The 16,952-nt window shown below is 36.9% G+C and overlaps 1 protein-coding gene across 3 annotated transcripts in view; it reads left to right on the forward strand.

The window, feature by feature from the left end:
• Window positions 1-16,952, forward strand: part of tbc1d12b (TBC1 domain family, member 12b) — an 88,567-nt gene that overhangs the window by 46,245 nt on the left and 25,370 nt on the right. For 2 of the 3 annotated variants that reach the window (XM_059947570.1, XM_059947567.1), the window contains exons 2-3: window positions 994-1,117; window positions 11,715-11,771. In XM_059947570.1, the coding sequence (XP_059803553.1) occupies window positions 994-1,117; window positions 11,715-11,771 (181 nt within the window). The remainder of the gene's footprint in view (window positions 1-993; window positions 1,118-11,714; window positions 11,772-16,952) is intronic. The other variant, XM_059947568.1, reaches the window with a different exon arrangement.

Raw genomic sequence — 16,952 nt, forward strand, 5'->3', positions numbered from 1 at the left:
GCTTAGTTATATAACACCTTTGTTTTTAGTGATACTGTGATCCAAAATTTCAATTTAGCACAACTCTGGACCTTAAAATACTTGTACCTTATAATTGTGTGAAAATTTAAAAATATGGTGCATATTGGAGTTTTTAAGTCTATTTCATGTTTCTTTTTTGAACCTTATTTGTGAGTATGCTTCAATTTTACTTGTGTTAAAGATGGCTAAATTAAAAATTTTGTCAGGTGAGCTGTCAGAGATTAATTTTTGTAATGTGATTTTTTTGGGTAGTTTAATAAAATTATTGCTGGATGCCAGGAATCTCCTTGAGTTCCTTGTTCAGGAAAATAGTATTTGTTTACAAAGTTCCCTCACTGGCTTTCCCAAGATTTTACGATATTAATATTCTCTAATTGCAAATGATCTATCTTGGGGGTAACTTTTTTTGGTAAACTTAAATGCTATTTGTATTCACATTAACAAAGACTTTGCACATATTGCTGTCTGTTAAAGAGATATTGAAATGGACAGTCAGTAGTTCAGATCAAAGCCCTTTATTCGGACCCGAGGAGGGAATTGACCTGGAATTGACAGTCCAGATGAAGGATCTTGACCCAAAATGTTGACTGTCCATTTCCCTCCATAGATCTGCCTGATCAGCTGAGTTTCTCCAGCATTTTGTAGGTTGCACCATTTTCCCAGTATCTGCATTCTTGTCTCTTCAGGGTTATGCTGGGGATTCACACAACTTCATACTTTGCCACTGGATTTTAGACATCAGTGAAAGGAACTGTGGCATGTTCAAAATTACTTGCTTTCCCTTGTAAAATGCAACCCAATAATATAAAATGTTTTTTCTATACTACTGAAGCTGTGGTACAGAAATAATTTATTCTACTTTGTTTAAGAGCATAGAATTACTGAATCTGAAATTATTTGCAATTTTAAGGCAATTCTTGCAAGTTTGGGTAGGCTGAAATCAATGACCGATATTTCTTTGTTCTTTTTCAGGAACTTTTTTAATAAGAAAATAAAGGAACCCATTCCTTCCACCTTTAGTGCTCCTGGCTGGAAATTATTTGGGAAGATCCCTCCAAGAGAAAATTCGCAGAAAGATGCCAAAACAATACAGCAGGTATACTTTTAAAATAAAATTCTAAAGATATTAAATGTGCTTTACCAAGTCTGTTTGTAAATTGAAAAAGACTTTACTGTATAACTTATTAGCAGCATCCATTTTGATTATTTAATTTTAGCTTGTGGCAGTATTCTTTAGTTGCAAACAGCCTGATTGTGATTGAGCATTATAGTGATGAGAGCATGTCACCAACTAGTGGTGAGGATAAAGAGAAATTGTTGAGAACATACAGTACAAAATTTCAACAATGCTTGAGATAATCAGTAAGACCCCATCAACGGGAAGAGATAATAGATTTAAATTTTTGAGTGAAAAGCCCTTGTTAGGCCTGGCATGCTAAGCATTTTGAGCACTTTCTAGCAAGAAAAAATCTGCAAATGCTGGAAATCAAACAGCACACACAAAATCCTGGAGGAACTCAGCAGGCCAGGCAGCATCTGCGGAAAAGAGTACAGTCAATGTTTCAGGTCCTGCTGAGGGGTCTTGACCTGAAACATCGACTGTACTCTTTTCCATAGATGCTGCCTGGTCTGCTGAGTTCCTCCAGCATTTTGTGTCAAATATTCTCTGTTTCTGTTTCAGATTTCTGTTATTTGCAGTTTTTAGTCTTTAATTAGAAATACTTTGATAATTGAAATGTACCTAATTGATTTAAGGATTCCCGAGTTTTGTAACATAAGTAATCTTCCTTAAAAAAATAACTACAGCATTATGTGGCTTGGCAGAGATGGCTCATCTGAAGTTAAAGATGCAGGATAAAGCAACTATTCTCTCTGTGTAAAGTAAGTCACACCATGTGGAGTGTTTTAGTTTCTATCCTGTTAGGTTACCTGGACTTGATTCGAGATCATTTCTATCCTGTTAGGTTACCTGGACTTGATTCGAGATCATATATCCTCATTCATAGTTTATTAAGATGGGAAGGTTATTAATATTTTATTAATATTTGTTTTATTTGATTACTAGAAGTTGAGATAGATTTGTTGCTTTGGCATTCATATATTCTACTCATTTTGGCAAGTTGGTTATTGTGAAAATGTAATTTAAGCATTCATGGATGAGAATCTGCAAAGGTCAGTGAAAATGTATATATTCAATGAGATTTTAAGGACATTCTTGAATATTTTCCTCGGTCCACATTTTTTTTCCCCAAAACAGTCTTTGGAACAGAATGCCTGAAGGTAAAATTTGTTAACAGCAGATATATGCTTCATTTAAAGGATTAGTACACAGAACTAGATAGCGATAGGGTAGGTGGGGACAACTGTGATTGTGATGTTATGTTTTTTTTCTGGACATTGGCAAGCATAACTTGGTTGATTGTTGTGACTATTAAACCTTAATACTGACTGCAGAAGGCCTAAGTGCTAGGTAGTGTTAAAGCTGTGGGCAGTTAAAGAATGACCATAGAGTTGTTCATTTTCAGAACTGGGGAATCTACATTGTCTAAATAGACCATGTGAAGATATTCTGCATTGTCTGAACTGTGAGGAGTGCTGGCTATGACATTCTAAACTGTACTTGGTGATTTTTGTTTGTATTTTCGACATACTACTGTACTTAAATATTTTATTGGCTGCCAGATAGTTTAGGATTTCATGGAAAGGATGTTAAAAATGTTTTATGAATGGACAGATTTTACATTGGTAACAATATCTGCATCAACAAGCAGAATTTGAACTATGTTCTTTAAGCTGAAAGCCTGATTAATATTATTTCATGTGTATATTTGAGGCAGATCACTGAATAACTTGTCTTCATTTGCAATGCCCACTTATATTGTCTGTGAGTGCTTCTCATGCCTGTATTTCTTCCTATTGCCTCTAATTTTCCTTTCCTCTTACATCTGTTCTTTCTTTCTCTCTTACTCCTCTCTCCCTCCCTTGTTCTGATTTGCTCGTTCCGCCATATTTATGGAGAAGATCATCCTTAGTTTATCTAGGTCAACAAGAAATCTATATTCAGACTCTGAAAATTATTCTTATAATATTGAATCATATTGTGTATGCAATTATATGCTGAATTTTCACTCAATTTCTACATCAGTAAAGAATAAACTTGAAACTTTCCTGAAAAACACCACCATAAATTAAGATTAAACACGTGAACATCAATAAAGCTAATGTTACTTTCTGTAATGTGAAGCTGATGTATCAGCTACAGAGATTTGCAAATTTCTGCAGAGAAGCAAAAGTAACTGTATGAATGCAAATTTTAATATATGAAGACGTCCCTGAGGAAAATTAGTTTTGAGTTGTGGTAAGAAAAAAGTGTTACTTGAGTTGTAGTCAGAACGTAGAATGATGTCCAGAAGTTGATGGCAGGATAAATGACCTGCTTAACATAAAACTAAATGGATGTCCCTATGCATTTTTGCTCATTTTTAGATTAAGAAAAATTAAATTCTAAAATGTTGATTAAGTTTGTTAAATCACTTTTGGAATGAAGGCCAATCTGATGAATAATACCACAAAGTGTACTTAATATGGTTGCAAAGTTTTGTCAGTTCTCCCCAAGCAAAGTTGATCTATTATTTCTGATTAGTGATTTAATTAATCTCTCTGCCATTCTTGCCGGTTACACTTTTATCGGTGAATGGACGTGAATTGAATAATAAATAGCACAGGCTGAAAAAGTAGTAGTTTAGGACATTTTTATTCCTCAGTGGTATAGGAAATAACTAATTTCAGGGGATGGATTATTTTATATGATATTGAATTATATAGAAATAGTCATTTGTTCAGAAATGTTCCTGATTCTTTATATTTTGTTTTGTTAAAGTGAACTGGAATACTGTTTCAATGATAAACAAAGCTCTTACCTTTTGGGATTTGGGTAACAGCATCATCAGTGAAAATGATCAATGGTTAAAGCCAAAATTGTTTTTTGACTAATTACTTCATATCTATGAAGGTTAATATCTATGAGGTTAATCTGAAAATTTAGCTGCCAGTGTAAAAATCCTTGTGCTGGTTGTAAACTGTACCTTTAAAGCAAATGTCATTATTGATTTTTTTATATGCGAGGCGTTTGAATACTTTTGCTTCCCTTCAGTACAATTTGAAGATTTTTTAAAATCTAAGAGTGATCCTTTATCTGCATTTGAAATATTTCTCTCTTTAATTTTTATTTATTAATACTCCATTGAGCTTGAGCGTATTATCTATACCTACACAATCACTGTCAATACTGTACGTCTGGATCCTAGCCTGCATCTGTTTTTAGTGACACAATAATCTTATTCTACTTTCAATCTAAAAATTAACAATTTATAGTGAAATAGTTTATAATCTACAGCCAATTTTGCCAGTTTCCTCTGCTGTGCTTGCAGAATTCGATAGTTTCTGTTTTTGGCTTCTTGGCTGCAGTAATGTAAGGCATCAGGCAGAAAATGTAGTTAGTGACATTTCCTTTGGAAGTTAACAAGATGGAAAATTCCACTATTGTTGCCAAAAGTTGTCTCATGCATTCTTTTGATTCTATTGTTGAAAGTAAGTTTATCTATCTCCTATTGTTGTAATGTGCTCCTGCATTCAAAATTAGCATTCTACAGTGAGACTTCTGTATACTGATCTTCTAGAATCCAGTCTAGAGTATCAACTGGCAGAATAGTAAATGATATTTTAATTTAGAATGAATGCTTATTTGTTGCCGTGGGAAGGATAACAAAGTTAAAATAGACAATGTTTCAAATATCTTTGTCCATATAGTATTTCAGTTACTTGAATTAAAATTGTTTACTAGTTGACTATAGCATTATGTTAGAAAGCTGAAAAACTAAGTTGTTTCATATTTTAAACCCTTTTAAAATGTCAATGAAGTGCAATCGCATTTAGTGGGAAGAACCTGGGCGTTCCATTTATACGATAGTCAATTGTCTTACAATTATTAAAAGTGACCTAAAATTAATGCCTGGCTTCTAACTAATATACTGAGAAAGAATGAGTTTTATTTTGTTCTGCAATTATTAGAAAAATATTGGATGACCTGTGACCAAATGAACAGTGGGGGAAGTGATTTTCTATTAAATTAAATTAAAAATCATAGAAAATATGTAATGGAGTGCACTATTCATCCCTTAATGCCTCCCTTACCATTTGAGGCAGTTGTGGCTGCTCCTTTATCTCACTATTCTATTCCTAGTATTTTCCTATAATCCTTGATGCTGTTTGTTTCTGTAATCAGTCTCCATTTTAAATATATTCACTAACGAACTTCACGGCATTCTGTGATAGAGAATTCCACAAGCTACTCTCTGCTAATGAAGAATCCTAACATGTTATTGCCACTCTTCTCTAAAGCTCCTCATATGACAAAATTATAAATTATCACTTCTTGGTGTGTAGTGCCCAATCAGGGAAAGTTTACTCCCTAGTTAACTCCTCTTTGAACAGATCTAAACAAAAATTGGGTGCATCTTGGTAGAAAGGATGACCAAAGACAATATAGTATGAAAGGGGGCTTCAGAAGGATCATTGAAAGTCAAAGATGTAAGTGGGTTTTGGAAACCATAAGGCACAGGAGTACAAAAGCAAGAAAGTTATAATTCCTTTATGAAACACCTGTAGTAGTGCAGCTGGGATTGCATTTAGTTTTGGTCACTGTACTTTGCAAGGATATGAAGACTTTGTAGAGAAGATCTATTCAATTAATTCTGCAATGAGCAAGTTGAGAAAAATTGGGAGAGACTAGGATAAACCCCAGAGGATGTTGAAAACAGTATGTCAGACAACATGTGTGGGACAGGAAGCAATTGCTGGCTCAGATGGAAGACTCTACGGAAAAGACTCTCTGGGAAAGAGAGAAAACAAGTCTGTTTTAATTTGTACAGGGGGGTAGGGGAGATATAGCTGGGAATGCTTCTAACCCAGAGCAGCCAAAATTGTCATAGTGATATGTGATTGTAAATGAACAAGATCTAGAAGATGACTTGATAAGTAGCATAACTGGAGCAACTTCAGAAATTAGATGGTGGTAAATGTAACTCAATGACTAACAAAATGGTTTCTTGTTGTGAAGTACTCTGGGCCATATCAGGAGATGACATTGAAGATAGATGGTTGACTGAAGATCTTGAGCAGATGGTGCTTTCATGAAATGCAAATCAAAGGCTGGTATTGCATGGAAACACGGTTAAACAAAGGGCAAGGCAGACTAATATACTGGAATGTAAACGTTTCAGGTGTGACAAGGGCATTCAAAGGTGCAGGGGGAAGGGGTTGATTAGGGAGAGCAGTATGTAGAGAGGATATCATGGAGTGATCATCCGGTGAGGCTGTATAGTTAGAAATAAGAGTGACAATCACTTTTCTGGGGTTATATTAAAGGCCTTTCAGTAGTCAATGGAGATTAGATCATTAGATATGTAAGCAATTCACTGAAAGGTGTAAAAGCAGTGAGTTTGTAAAATGGGGGAATCTTAACTTGCCTAATATTGACTCTTAGTGTAAGATACTTAAGGGTGGAATTTGTTAAGTGTGTCTAAGAAAGTTTTGGAGGCTGTATGTAGATGACCCGATCAGAGAAGGGGCTGCGTTTGACCTTAACCTAGGAACTAAACTGGGCAGGTAGCGGTTGTATTGGTTGGGAAACAGTGTGTAATCCATGATTGTGATTCTGTAAGTTTCATGGTAGTTATGAAAATAGATGAAGTTTATCCAGAATTTGAAGTCTGAGGTTGGGGAAGCGTTGATGTAAGTAGTGTGAAAGAACCTGGCAAAAGTATGGTGGGGGCATCTTTTATAATCAAGTTGGCAAGAGCTTGGGGACAACATGTTCTGGTAAGGATGAAAGTGAAGGGTGACAAATGTTATAGAAGTCTTGATCAGGTAAAATAAACATTGACAGAAATAGACAACACAATTAACCAAGTGTCTATGGGGAAAGTAGCTAAGAAGGAGATTGAGAGAACAGATTTCTTTGGCAAGTAAGATCAAGGACCATTCCAAGTTGTATAAGAATATTAGTGAGAGTGTCCTCCTATGGACCAAAAGGATAGTCAGTGCAGAGTGAATGCCAGTGAATGTAGACCAATTCATTAAAGGAGACCAGCTCATCATATTCACCAAGGAGAAGAGCATGGAGGATACTGAGTTCAGAGAGGAATGCACTGATTATTTGGTTCTTGTGGTTATTAAGATAATGATGGTGTTGGATGTCTTGGAATGCATACAGTTGGGTAAATCTCTGGGCTGGGTGAGATGTGTCTTAGAATGTTATAGGAAATGAGGGAAGATATTGCTAGCATTTTTGCATCTTCATTAGCCACAGACAAGATAACCAGAAGACAGGAAGATAGCTAGTTTAACTTTTTTCAGAAGGGCTAGGTAACTACCAGGTGAAAAGCCTTTGTCATTGATGGGGAAATTGCTAGGGACGGATTTAGTTTTCATTTGGAGAGGCAGGGACTGATTTGGAGTAATCTGCATGATTTTGTGAGGGGAAGAATCTTGCCTCATTCATCTGATTGTCTTATGAGAAGGTAACAAAGAAAACTGAAGGCAGGGTGGTTGATGCTGTCCATATGGACTTCAGTAAGACACTTGACAAACTCCTGCATGGTAACCTGATCCAGAAGATGAAGTTTAATCAGATCCAAATCAAGCTGGAGCATTAGATCCAAAATTGGCTTGATGGGAGGCTAAGAATAATGAAAGGATTTTTAAGGGGGAACACCGCTGGGAATTTTGCCCTTTGTAATATATATTAGTGACTTAGAGGTCGCTAGTATATATAATATAATATGAGGCGTGATTCATGGCTTGGCTTTGCGAACAAAGATTTAGGAAGGGGGCTGCCCACGTCTGCTACAGGCTCGCTGGTGGCTGACAAGGCCAATTCGGGGCAGGCAGGCCCGGCTGCAGCGGCTGCAAGGGAAGATCTCTTCTGGGTACCGTAGATGTGGCTTGTCCTTTGGTCTGCGCAATGGGTTTTTTAGGTGGAGTACAGTGTGTGTGGTACTGTCCCCACCCTTTACACTTGGGGTTCATCTGCCATAGCCTAGCAAGCTGGGACGGTGACAGCGATGTCCTCAGGTCGTAGAAGTTACATCCGAGTGCCCTTCTCCTAGGTGGATGGCCTGACAAATCTGATGAGCCCCACCTGCCTATGTTTGTAGTCAGAGTTGTCCTTCTCTTAGGCTGGCTGCTAACCAAGGGTACGAGCCCAGCCTACCCCATCCAGTTATACCGCCGGACACTCGGTTGTGCCATGATGTAGCAAGCTCGGTAGAAACGGGGGGCACCAACGAGAAGGTGTTGCTATGGATGCAGTAGTGTAGGAGAGGCCATTTGGCAGTGCCCTCCTGCCTAGCAAGCCAGACAGCGACCATGCGGCAATCACACACCGGGAAAGGAGAGGCGATGTATTGCGCGTGCACTTTCCCTGGATGAGCGGGACTTCAGGCCCAGACCTCATCCGCCCCTGAGGCATGATTAGAATGTTCATTAATAGCATGAAAATTTGTGAAAGCAGCAGGATATAGATAAGTTCCAAAGCTTAGGTAAATGAAATTCAATTATGACAAGTGCAAAATGATGCTTTTTGGGAAGTTGAACAGGGACAGGATATGTTCAGTAAATTGTGTGGATCCTTACTTCTGTACTATAGAGCATAGGAACAGTATGAATAGAGGGACCTAAGGCTTCAAGCCATAGTGTGGTGAATGTAAAAACAAAGGTGCATAGAGTGGTAATGGCATGCTTTCCTTAATAGCTTGAAGCACACAATGTAAGATTTAGGAAATTAACATGTATTATACGCAGATTAGGCTGCATTTGCAGTATGGTGTGTAGCTTTGTTGGCCACACTATAGAAATGATGTAATGATGCTCAAGTCTTCAGATAAGATTCACCAGGATTTGCCTAGATTGGATGACTTTAGCTCTGGGAAAGATTGGATAGTATGGACTTGTTTACCCTGGGACAAAGAAGGCTGAATGGTGATCTTGTATAAGAATAGGACAGTCAAAACTTTCTAATGTAGTAGGAGTTTCACGAGAAGAGGCATAGTGGCATGATGCACTGCCACAAGAGGTTCTGGGAATAGATAAAATTACACTTTCTTTAAGAGGCATTCAGACAGACATTGGCAAACCTGCTGAAGGATCTTGGCCTGAAACATTGGCTGTACTCTTTCCCATAGATACTGCCTTGGCCTTGTGTGTTTTGCTTGGATTTCCAGCATCTGCAGATTTTCTTTTGTTGTGGGAGATTCTGCAGATATTGGATATCCAGAGCACTACACATAAAATACTGGAGGAACTCAGTAGGTCAGACAGCATCTATGGAGAGGAATAAACAGTTGATGTTTCAGGCCAAGACCCTTCATCAGGACACGTTCCGAAATCTCAACTGTTTATTCCACTCCTGACCTGCTCAGTTCCTCCAGCATTTTGTTATGTTGTTTTCCCTAATGCAGGCTAATCATATTAGTGTTGACAGGCAAAAAGTTTGGCTTTAATGTGATTGGCAAAAGTCCTGTTTCTTTGTTGTACAACACTGAAATCAAAACAATCAAAACAAAATTCTGGAAACAGTCTATAGATCAGAAACAGAGTATAAAATTTCAGTTTTATAACACTCTGACAGATGCTGCCTGACCTCTTGCTCTTTCAAATTGTTTTGTTTTTATTTCAGAGGATGCAGATGTTGACTGTACTGTAGATCCAGCATGGGATGCTTCTGTTTGCACTCACTAAACTGACTTTGCCTTCAAGCAGGCTGCGAGGTGTGTCCTCGAATAACAGGCTAATCTAACCCATCCCTGAAGTTCTATTCTCTTTCATTCACCTGATCCAGATGTAAAAGAACCAATTGCACTGGCCATCAACATTATGATGCTAGGTGGAGAAGTTTAGTCAGCAGTAGACTTCCTGCTGTATAAAATAGGTATCCCAACCCCAGAACTCACTGATATTTATCAGTAAACATATGTGGGCATGGAACTTTCAGAAGCAGCTATAAAGATTACTACTATTGATGTAAATAGTTTATTTATAACTTGTCTTGAAAACATTAAGGCATTTGTACTAGATTGCAAAAATTTCTACATCTTTTCTGTTCTGAGTTATGTCTGAGCTGGTGTAGTATCAAGGAAACTATTACTCCAGTGTATTACAGGGGGATTCCAGGAAGGCATCATGTGGCATGCAACAATAGTGTCAGTGATGCCTGCCATTTGATAAGTTCTGAACTTGGCACTGGGTCATAAGTGTAATTCTAAGTCAATTACCAACCCGAAAATTTTGTATTCACCAACATTTCAGCTATCTAAGGAGTAAATGGTGCTAACAATGAGAGGAAAAAATATACTGCACATGTATTAGCATTAGCAACAAAACTTGTTTGACAAAGATAAAACAAGAACTACAGAAATATTCTAATATAGAATTCTCAATACAAGATTGTGGAATAAGTTGCTCAAAGTGCTGCGTGTGGTTAAGTATCCAGTCCCAATAGTGATTCATTGGGCAGTGACTAAGTGGTGGCAAAACGTTGTTGTAGAATAAGTCATAATGGAATTATGGACTTGAGATCTATTGAAAGAAAGGGAGCATTTAATTTGTTAAAATATAATTGGAGCAATTCAAAATTATGACATGAGTCATCCTGATAGGTCAGAAGCACTACCAGCATACTGGTATGTTACTGAAGTAGCAAAAAAAATCATATTAATCAGCATAATGTTGACTCCCCAACTTAAGAGACAGTAATACACTACTTCATGGACGTTAATACTGTTCCAAATTTTGCTGGAAAGTTTTCTCTTCTGTAATACTCTGATCACTCAGATAGCCAAGTAAAAATTATTGCTTTCATTGAAGCACTAAATGAGATAATTAATCTAAATTGGCCAAGTGAAATTAAAAAGAAAAATGAACCAACTGATGTAATCATAGTTCGTGAGTTCAGAAGTGATTTGTGCGATGTCTCCATACATAAAATTAAACCTTAATTCTTTTCTAAAAATAATTAATGTCTTTTGCCAGATCCATCCTCACATTTTAACATCGCTCATAACCAGAAAGCATAGCTGTGGTTTATGACCGACTACTGCCGATCAGGGCGCATGGTTTTAAGACTCCCAGAATATGGGGTTGTTAATGCCATATTTGCTGAAGCGCTGGCAAGCAAAAGGAGCAAGTTGCTTTTCCCTGTCTAAAATGTCAACTTTCATGAGAATAGCAGTTCCTTCAACAAAATTTTATCTGCCATTAATTATGCAAAAAAATGGAAATATTTATTTGGTTTTCTTATTCTGTGAGAATTAGGATGCAAATAATTTTATTAGCCAGTTAGTAAGAGCTCTTCAATTTTTGGCTGATTTGGTGGGATATTGGAGAGAGCTTAAGGGTAAAATGCAATTTTCATTAACACTTGGGTGTTTTATTAAGTCCTTTTATTGATATTATGATATTAGATCATACGTTTGGATTGTCTTGTAATGAATCATCCTAAAATAAAACTTTATTTTCAGCCTTGGAGGCTTTTAATATCAAAGAAACGTGTCTTAGTTTTTAAAAAAAAATGCGATTGTGTGTCTCTCTGCTTTTTGTTGTCGATGACTAAAGTTGTACTGTGTTTCTTTCATCAGGACAGCAATGGTTGCAGTCTTGCGTCAGTGTCTGCACCTAACCTGTTCAATACAGGGGTATGAAATTACTACATTTCTTTCCAGTCAGTCATGAACCCATGCATGATGTAGCTGTTGGCCTGTTTATTTCCCATCTATATATCCTTTATTTAAGCATGATGCTTACCATTCACATCACTTTACTGGCATTAAAACATTGAGACACCCATTTGAATGCAGTGAAAGAATGCATTGAAACTCACCATTGTTTTTAGTTCAGAAAATATTATTGATGCAGTCATTAATGCACTTTGCAATAGTATCATGCTAGATAATATATATCGAGAAATTTTTTTAAAAACTTGACTTCAGATCTAATTTGTTTTGAAATTAGGAGGCATTTGTTTTGAAGGTAAGCATACTGGCTTAGATTTAATTTAGTTTAGGCAAAAAAAATTCCAAGTCAGCATGCTTACTTTTCACCTAAATTAACACTATATTTCCTGAAATATCTTGTCTATTTAAACAGAATGTTGCAAAGAGCTTGCATGTATTTATGTTTTATGTAATTGCATAACTATATACAAATGCGTTTTGAAAATAATCTGCAATTGGATGAAATAAGGAAGTATTAAATTCCCCTTCCCAGCACATTTTGCAATATATACCTACTAGAGGATTGGTATATATGGATCATGAAACCACTTTATCATTTGCTTTGGGAAATTACATTTTTGCTGATGTACAGAAATTTTAATTGTATTTTTAGCATTTTAATAGTTTTTGTTTTACAATCCTAATATTTTGACAAGATTTTGACAAGATTTGGCCTATCAGTCAATTTAAATTTGGTTCTTTGTATTAACACAATAACAATTTTTATTTAGAGATTATCTACCATATTTTCTACATTTAGCTGGTTCCAGATCCATAATGCTAAAGTACAGAACACAAGTTTTCATGCTACAAATATGTTTTAACTGTTCTTTCAAAGTAGAATACACTAAAATTTTCTGTATTCTTAAAATGTTTTTGAAAATCTTTATCTATCTTTGTGTTTACCCTATGAAGGCAACTTTGTTAACGCTATGTTGTTGGAACTTCATAACTAAAGTTACAAAAAAGCATAATATCTTACAATATTTGAGTTGAACTTTCACTGGAACTATTTCTGGCATAAAACTGGTTTAACTACCCATTTCTAGACTTCTCTGGACCAAGTGATTTTGCCTTTCATTCTTCTGGTTGAGGTCAGTCTGAAAAGTAAAAGCTCTCACCCTCAACCCGCTTAACCAAATGTTTTTCTGACTTTTTCCCCTGAGCCATCAATATTGGAGTGCTCAAGACCTTATTACTAAGATTGTGATGATTTGATAGCTGTGATTGCCTTTATCCCATTAACCAACCAGCCAGCCCTCAATGAAGATTGTATTTAACTTATTCCTTAACCCTCATCATCTTTGTTACTCTTTTTTGCTGCCCTTTGAGCCTTCCCTTTCTCATCTTGTCGCACGATACTTATTTCTACTTCCGTGAAATCTTATACGGTTCCCCCTCACTTCCATTCCTTATTGCCATTCTACCTGACATTTTAAGTTCACCTCTCTACATTTGACATGTATACATTTTCCTGAAGCCTCACTCTTGAGCCCCATGTCCTTGGAACTCAATCAACCTAGTCAAAACTTTAACTATCTTCAGCTCCCAAATCCACACCAATCTTTGCTGTGGCTGTCTCTAAATTCCAGTGTTCCTGTTTTCATTCTTCTGAGAACTGAGGAAACCAAAAACAAAATCACAAATAGCATCTTTGACCTTGATGCGTAAAATCCCCCTTTTGCTTTTGATCACTTTACAGTCTTTGTGTTTAGCTATTGCACCTTGTTCCGCCCAAGGGAACCATCTTTCTTCATTTCCATTGTTAATAATCTAGCTGAGTTATCTTTCGGCCCTTGTACCTTTGCCCGCAAAGCCTTTTTGATCAGGCTTTTGTCATGCATCTTAATACTTCCTTTATCAATATTTGTCCAATTTTGCTTCTGTGTTGGGCATTGTTCTATGTTCAGCATTTTTAATGAATGTACTTTGTTCCTTTGTGCTATAAGTTTTCAAGAACTTCAGCATACTTTTTTTCTAATCTTAATCAGTCAGTCATTTGATATATATAATGACCTGGATGATGTGTTCATTTCTTTCATAGGCAGGATGGTCCCATTGTCCAGAAAATTCTTAAAATTTTTTGTCTGAATGATTAAACCTTTGACATCTGGCATGCTATCTTACTGTTTCTGAAATCCTGCTAGAATATGAATAACTAATTTTAGTTATCTCTGCATTTGATTTTTGAAAGTGAGTTTTGCATTAAATATTTCAATTGAACAAGATGCTCTTTGGCATATTAAAGCACCAGTAGTCCATTGGCACATTTTGTAGTTCCCTATCTTGAATAGGCCACTCAACTGTATTTAATTGGCTTAGTTTCATGGAATATAGAAAGCTTTATAGTAAAAGCTATGAATAATGTTTAAAAAATAGCTAACACCTATTTGAGGAGCTGACTGGCATCACATACTCTTAGTCTTGACTCAGTGTTTGTGCTGTTTTTCAGAAAGCCGTTTAGTTTGTAGGACCCATATTTCTTTGGTTTTGGTGGCTTTAAAATGGCTTTGGTTTTAATTATTTATCTAGAATAGAATCTATTGCACTTCAACAAAGCAGCTAGAAAACAGAACAAATATGATTTGTTTATCATGCGGACAACCTGACAGATACATGTCTGTAGGGCTGTTAATGTTTGTTGGTCTTTAGTGTGACTAAATTTTTCCATAAGGCATGAGAGTTGCAGGCAAAGCTAGCATTTTTTGCTTATGTTGTGATTTTTCTGTAACACAAAGCCACATTTGTGCATGGCCAAACACAAATCTTGCATTGATATATCTACTTCTCTTCACACAAAATCTGTGAGAGCAAATTTTAACCCCATTTCAAACTTTTGGTAGTTTTTTGTGAATTCTGCAAAGGCAGATTTCCACACCCCAAGAGATGGTAATGCAAGGGTTGCCTATACTCAGCTTCTAATTTGTTCTTGTTGTCAAAGTATTCATTGCCAGGCTTGTTAAGTTTCTGCTCTCATTGTGCTAAATGGACTGCTTGATGCCCTAGAAGAGACAAGAGGCTGCATGGAACCTGGAGCATAACACAAAATGATAGAGAAACTTAGCAGATCAAGACCATAAGCTATAGGAGCAGATTGGGCTATTTGGCCTATTGAGTCTACTTCTCCATTCCATCAAAGCTGATTTATTTATCCCTCTCATCCCTATTCTCCTGCCTTCTCCTTGTAACCTATGACCTTATCCCCCTTACTAATCAAAAATCAATAAATTTCTGCTTTAACCTATAACTCTTGGCGAACAGCGGGGGGGGGGGGGGATCGTGGGGAAGCTGCACATCCTTGGTCGTAGGACTGGATGTCAAGTTGCAGTGTCACCCTGTTTGCAGCTTCCTTGGGGGGGGCGGGGGGGGGTGCTTCACCAACGTGCCAGAGGCGGTGCCCTTCTCCCCCAGACAAGTCGTTTTGTGTTTGACTGCAGAGTGCCTTAACATTCATGGACTTGCTGTCTTGTATATGCTTGCTGTTTATATGTGCTGTATGTGCCTTGTGCGGTGTATGACTGTTGGTACTGTGTTTTGCATATTGGCCCTGGAGTAACACTTTTGTTTGGCTTTATTCATGCATGGTTGAATGATAATTAAACTTGAATTTTAAATATACCCAATGACTTGGCCTCCACAGCCATCTGCGGCAATGAATTCCACAGGTTCAACACCTTCTGACTAAAGAAATTCCACTTCATCACTGGTCCTAAGCTCCCCCACTATAAGAAACCAACCTCTCATGTTTACTCTAGGTACTTCAATATTTGATAGGTTTCAATGAGAACCACACCCCCCCCCCCCCCCATCCCTCTAAACTCTAGCAATTGCAGGACCATAGCCATCAGTCAGTGGACAGTCAATATTTTGGTTCTAGACCTTTCTTCTGTTCTGCATTGTCTATTTCCCTCCTGATCTGTTGAGTTCCTTCAGAGATTTGTGTGATTACTCGAGAAGTTGTGCATGAAATTAAATACTGGAGTCATCACTGAACTTATCCACTTGAGTGTATGGTGCTGGTTAATTACAGATTAACGAGATGACTTTAGTTGGGCCTCAGACATTGCAATGAACTGAAAACACTGTAGAAAAGTAAGGGTGTTGAGATAATTTGTCTTTAACCACAGCCTTGTTTCCATGTATATTGTTAAACCACCTTAAAGTATTTTTGTTTGAAGTATATTGAAATGGCCCTTGAAAACTTCTTTGAAGTTGTGCTACTTGTTCCAGTGCTACATCATTAAGTTATGGAAGTAGTTTGAGATACTTTTACCAACCTAATAAATTGAATAGTAGCATTGTGTCTCCAGATGCACAAGCATGTTGCTCAGTAGGGGTGGAGGGGCTGTGGAATGTGGCTCTTGTTCAGAATACAACAAAGTTCAGTTACTGGAACCTTTCTTGTATCTCAAGTGGCATTAATGCTTTCTGTATTTACATACATAAACTGAATAAGATCATGATTGTTTGTCTTCAGCAAACTTGGGAGCTTTTGTTCTATCTACTATTAGGCTACATATTTTGAAATATTTTCTTTGAATAAGACAATTAGGAGAGGAGTAGGGTTAGTTCTGAAAATGAAGCTAGGCCAGAAACGCAAAACCATCTTAGTTCAGAAGACAAGAAAATTGAATAGTTTTTTTGGGGGGCGAAGGGGTGAATAAGGATTATCAAGGGGGTAAACACTGAGGATTATCTCTCAGCTCCATAAAAGTAGCTATTGTCAGACTACTAATTATGTAATGGCTTTTGTAGGAAAGGTAATTTAATAATCTTGTTCACACATTGGACAAATTTACAAAGACAATGTTGAGGATGAGACCATGGAATGCATTTGAACCTGCTTCTTTAAATATGTGAACTCAGGGGAATAGGCTGCTTTGCATCCAGTCACATGAAATAAGATGGGATTAAACAACAATGTGTTTGTAAAGAATGCTGTGAGGAAGAATGATCATAATATGATAGGCTTGCTATTTAACTTGAAAGTTACAAACATAAATCTAAAAGTAGTCTTTAACTGTATAAACTTGAACGGACTGGGTATAATGTATCTAATGTTTGCAAGGTAAATACTGTATACAAGTTATATGGAGCACACGG

The sequence above is a fragment of the Hypanus sabinus genome, chromosome 22, assembly GCF_030144855.1.
Source record: "Hypanus sabinus isolate sHypSab1 chromosome 22, sHypSab1.hap1, whole genome shotgun sequence".
NCBI lineage: Eukaryota > Metazoa > Chordata > Chondrichthyes > Myliobatiformes > Dasyatidae > Hypanus > Hypanus sabinus.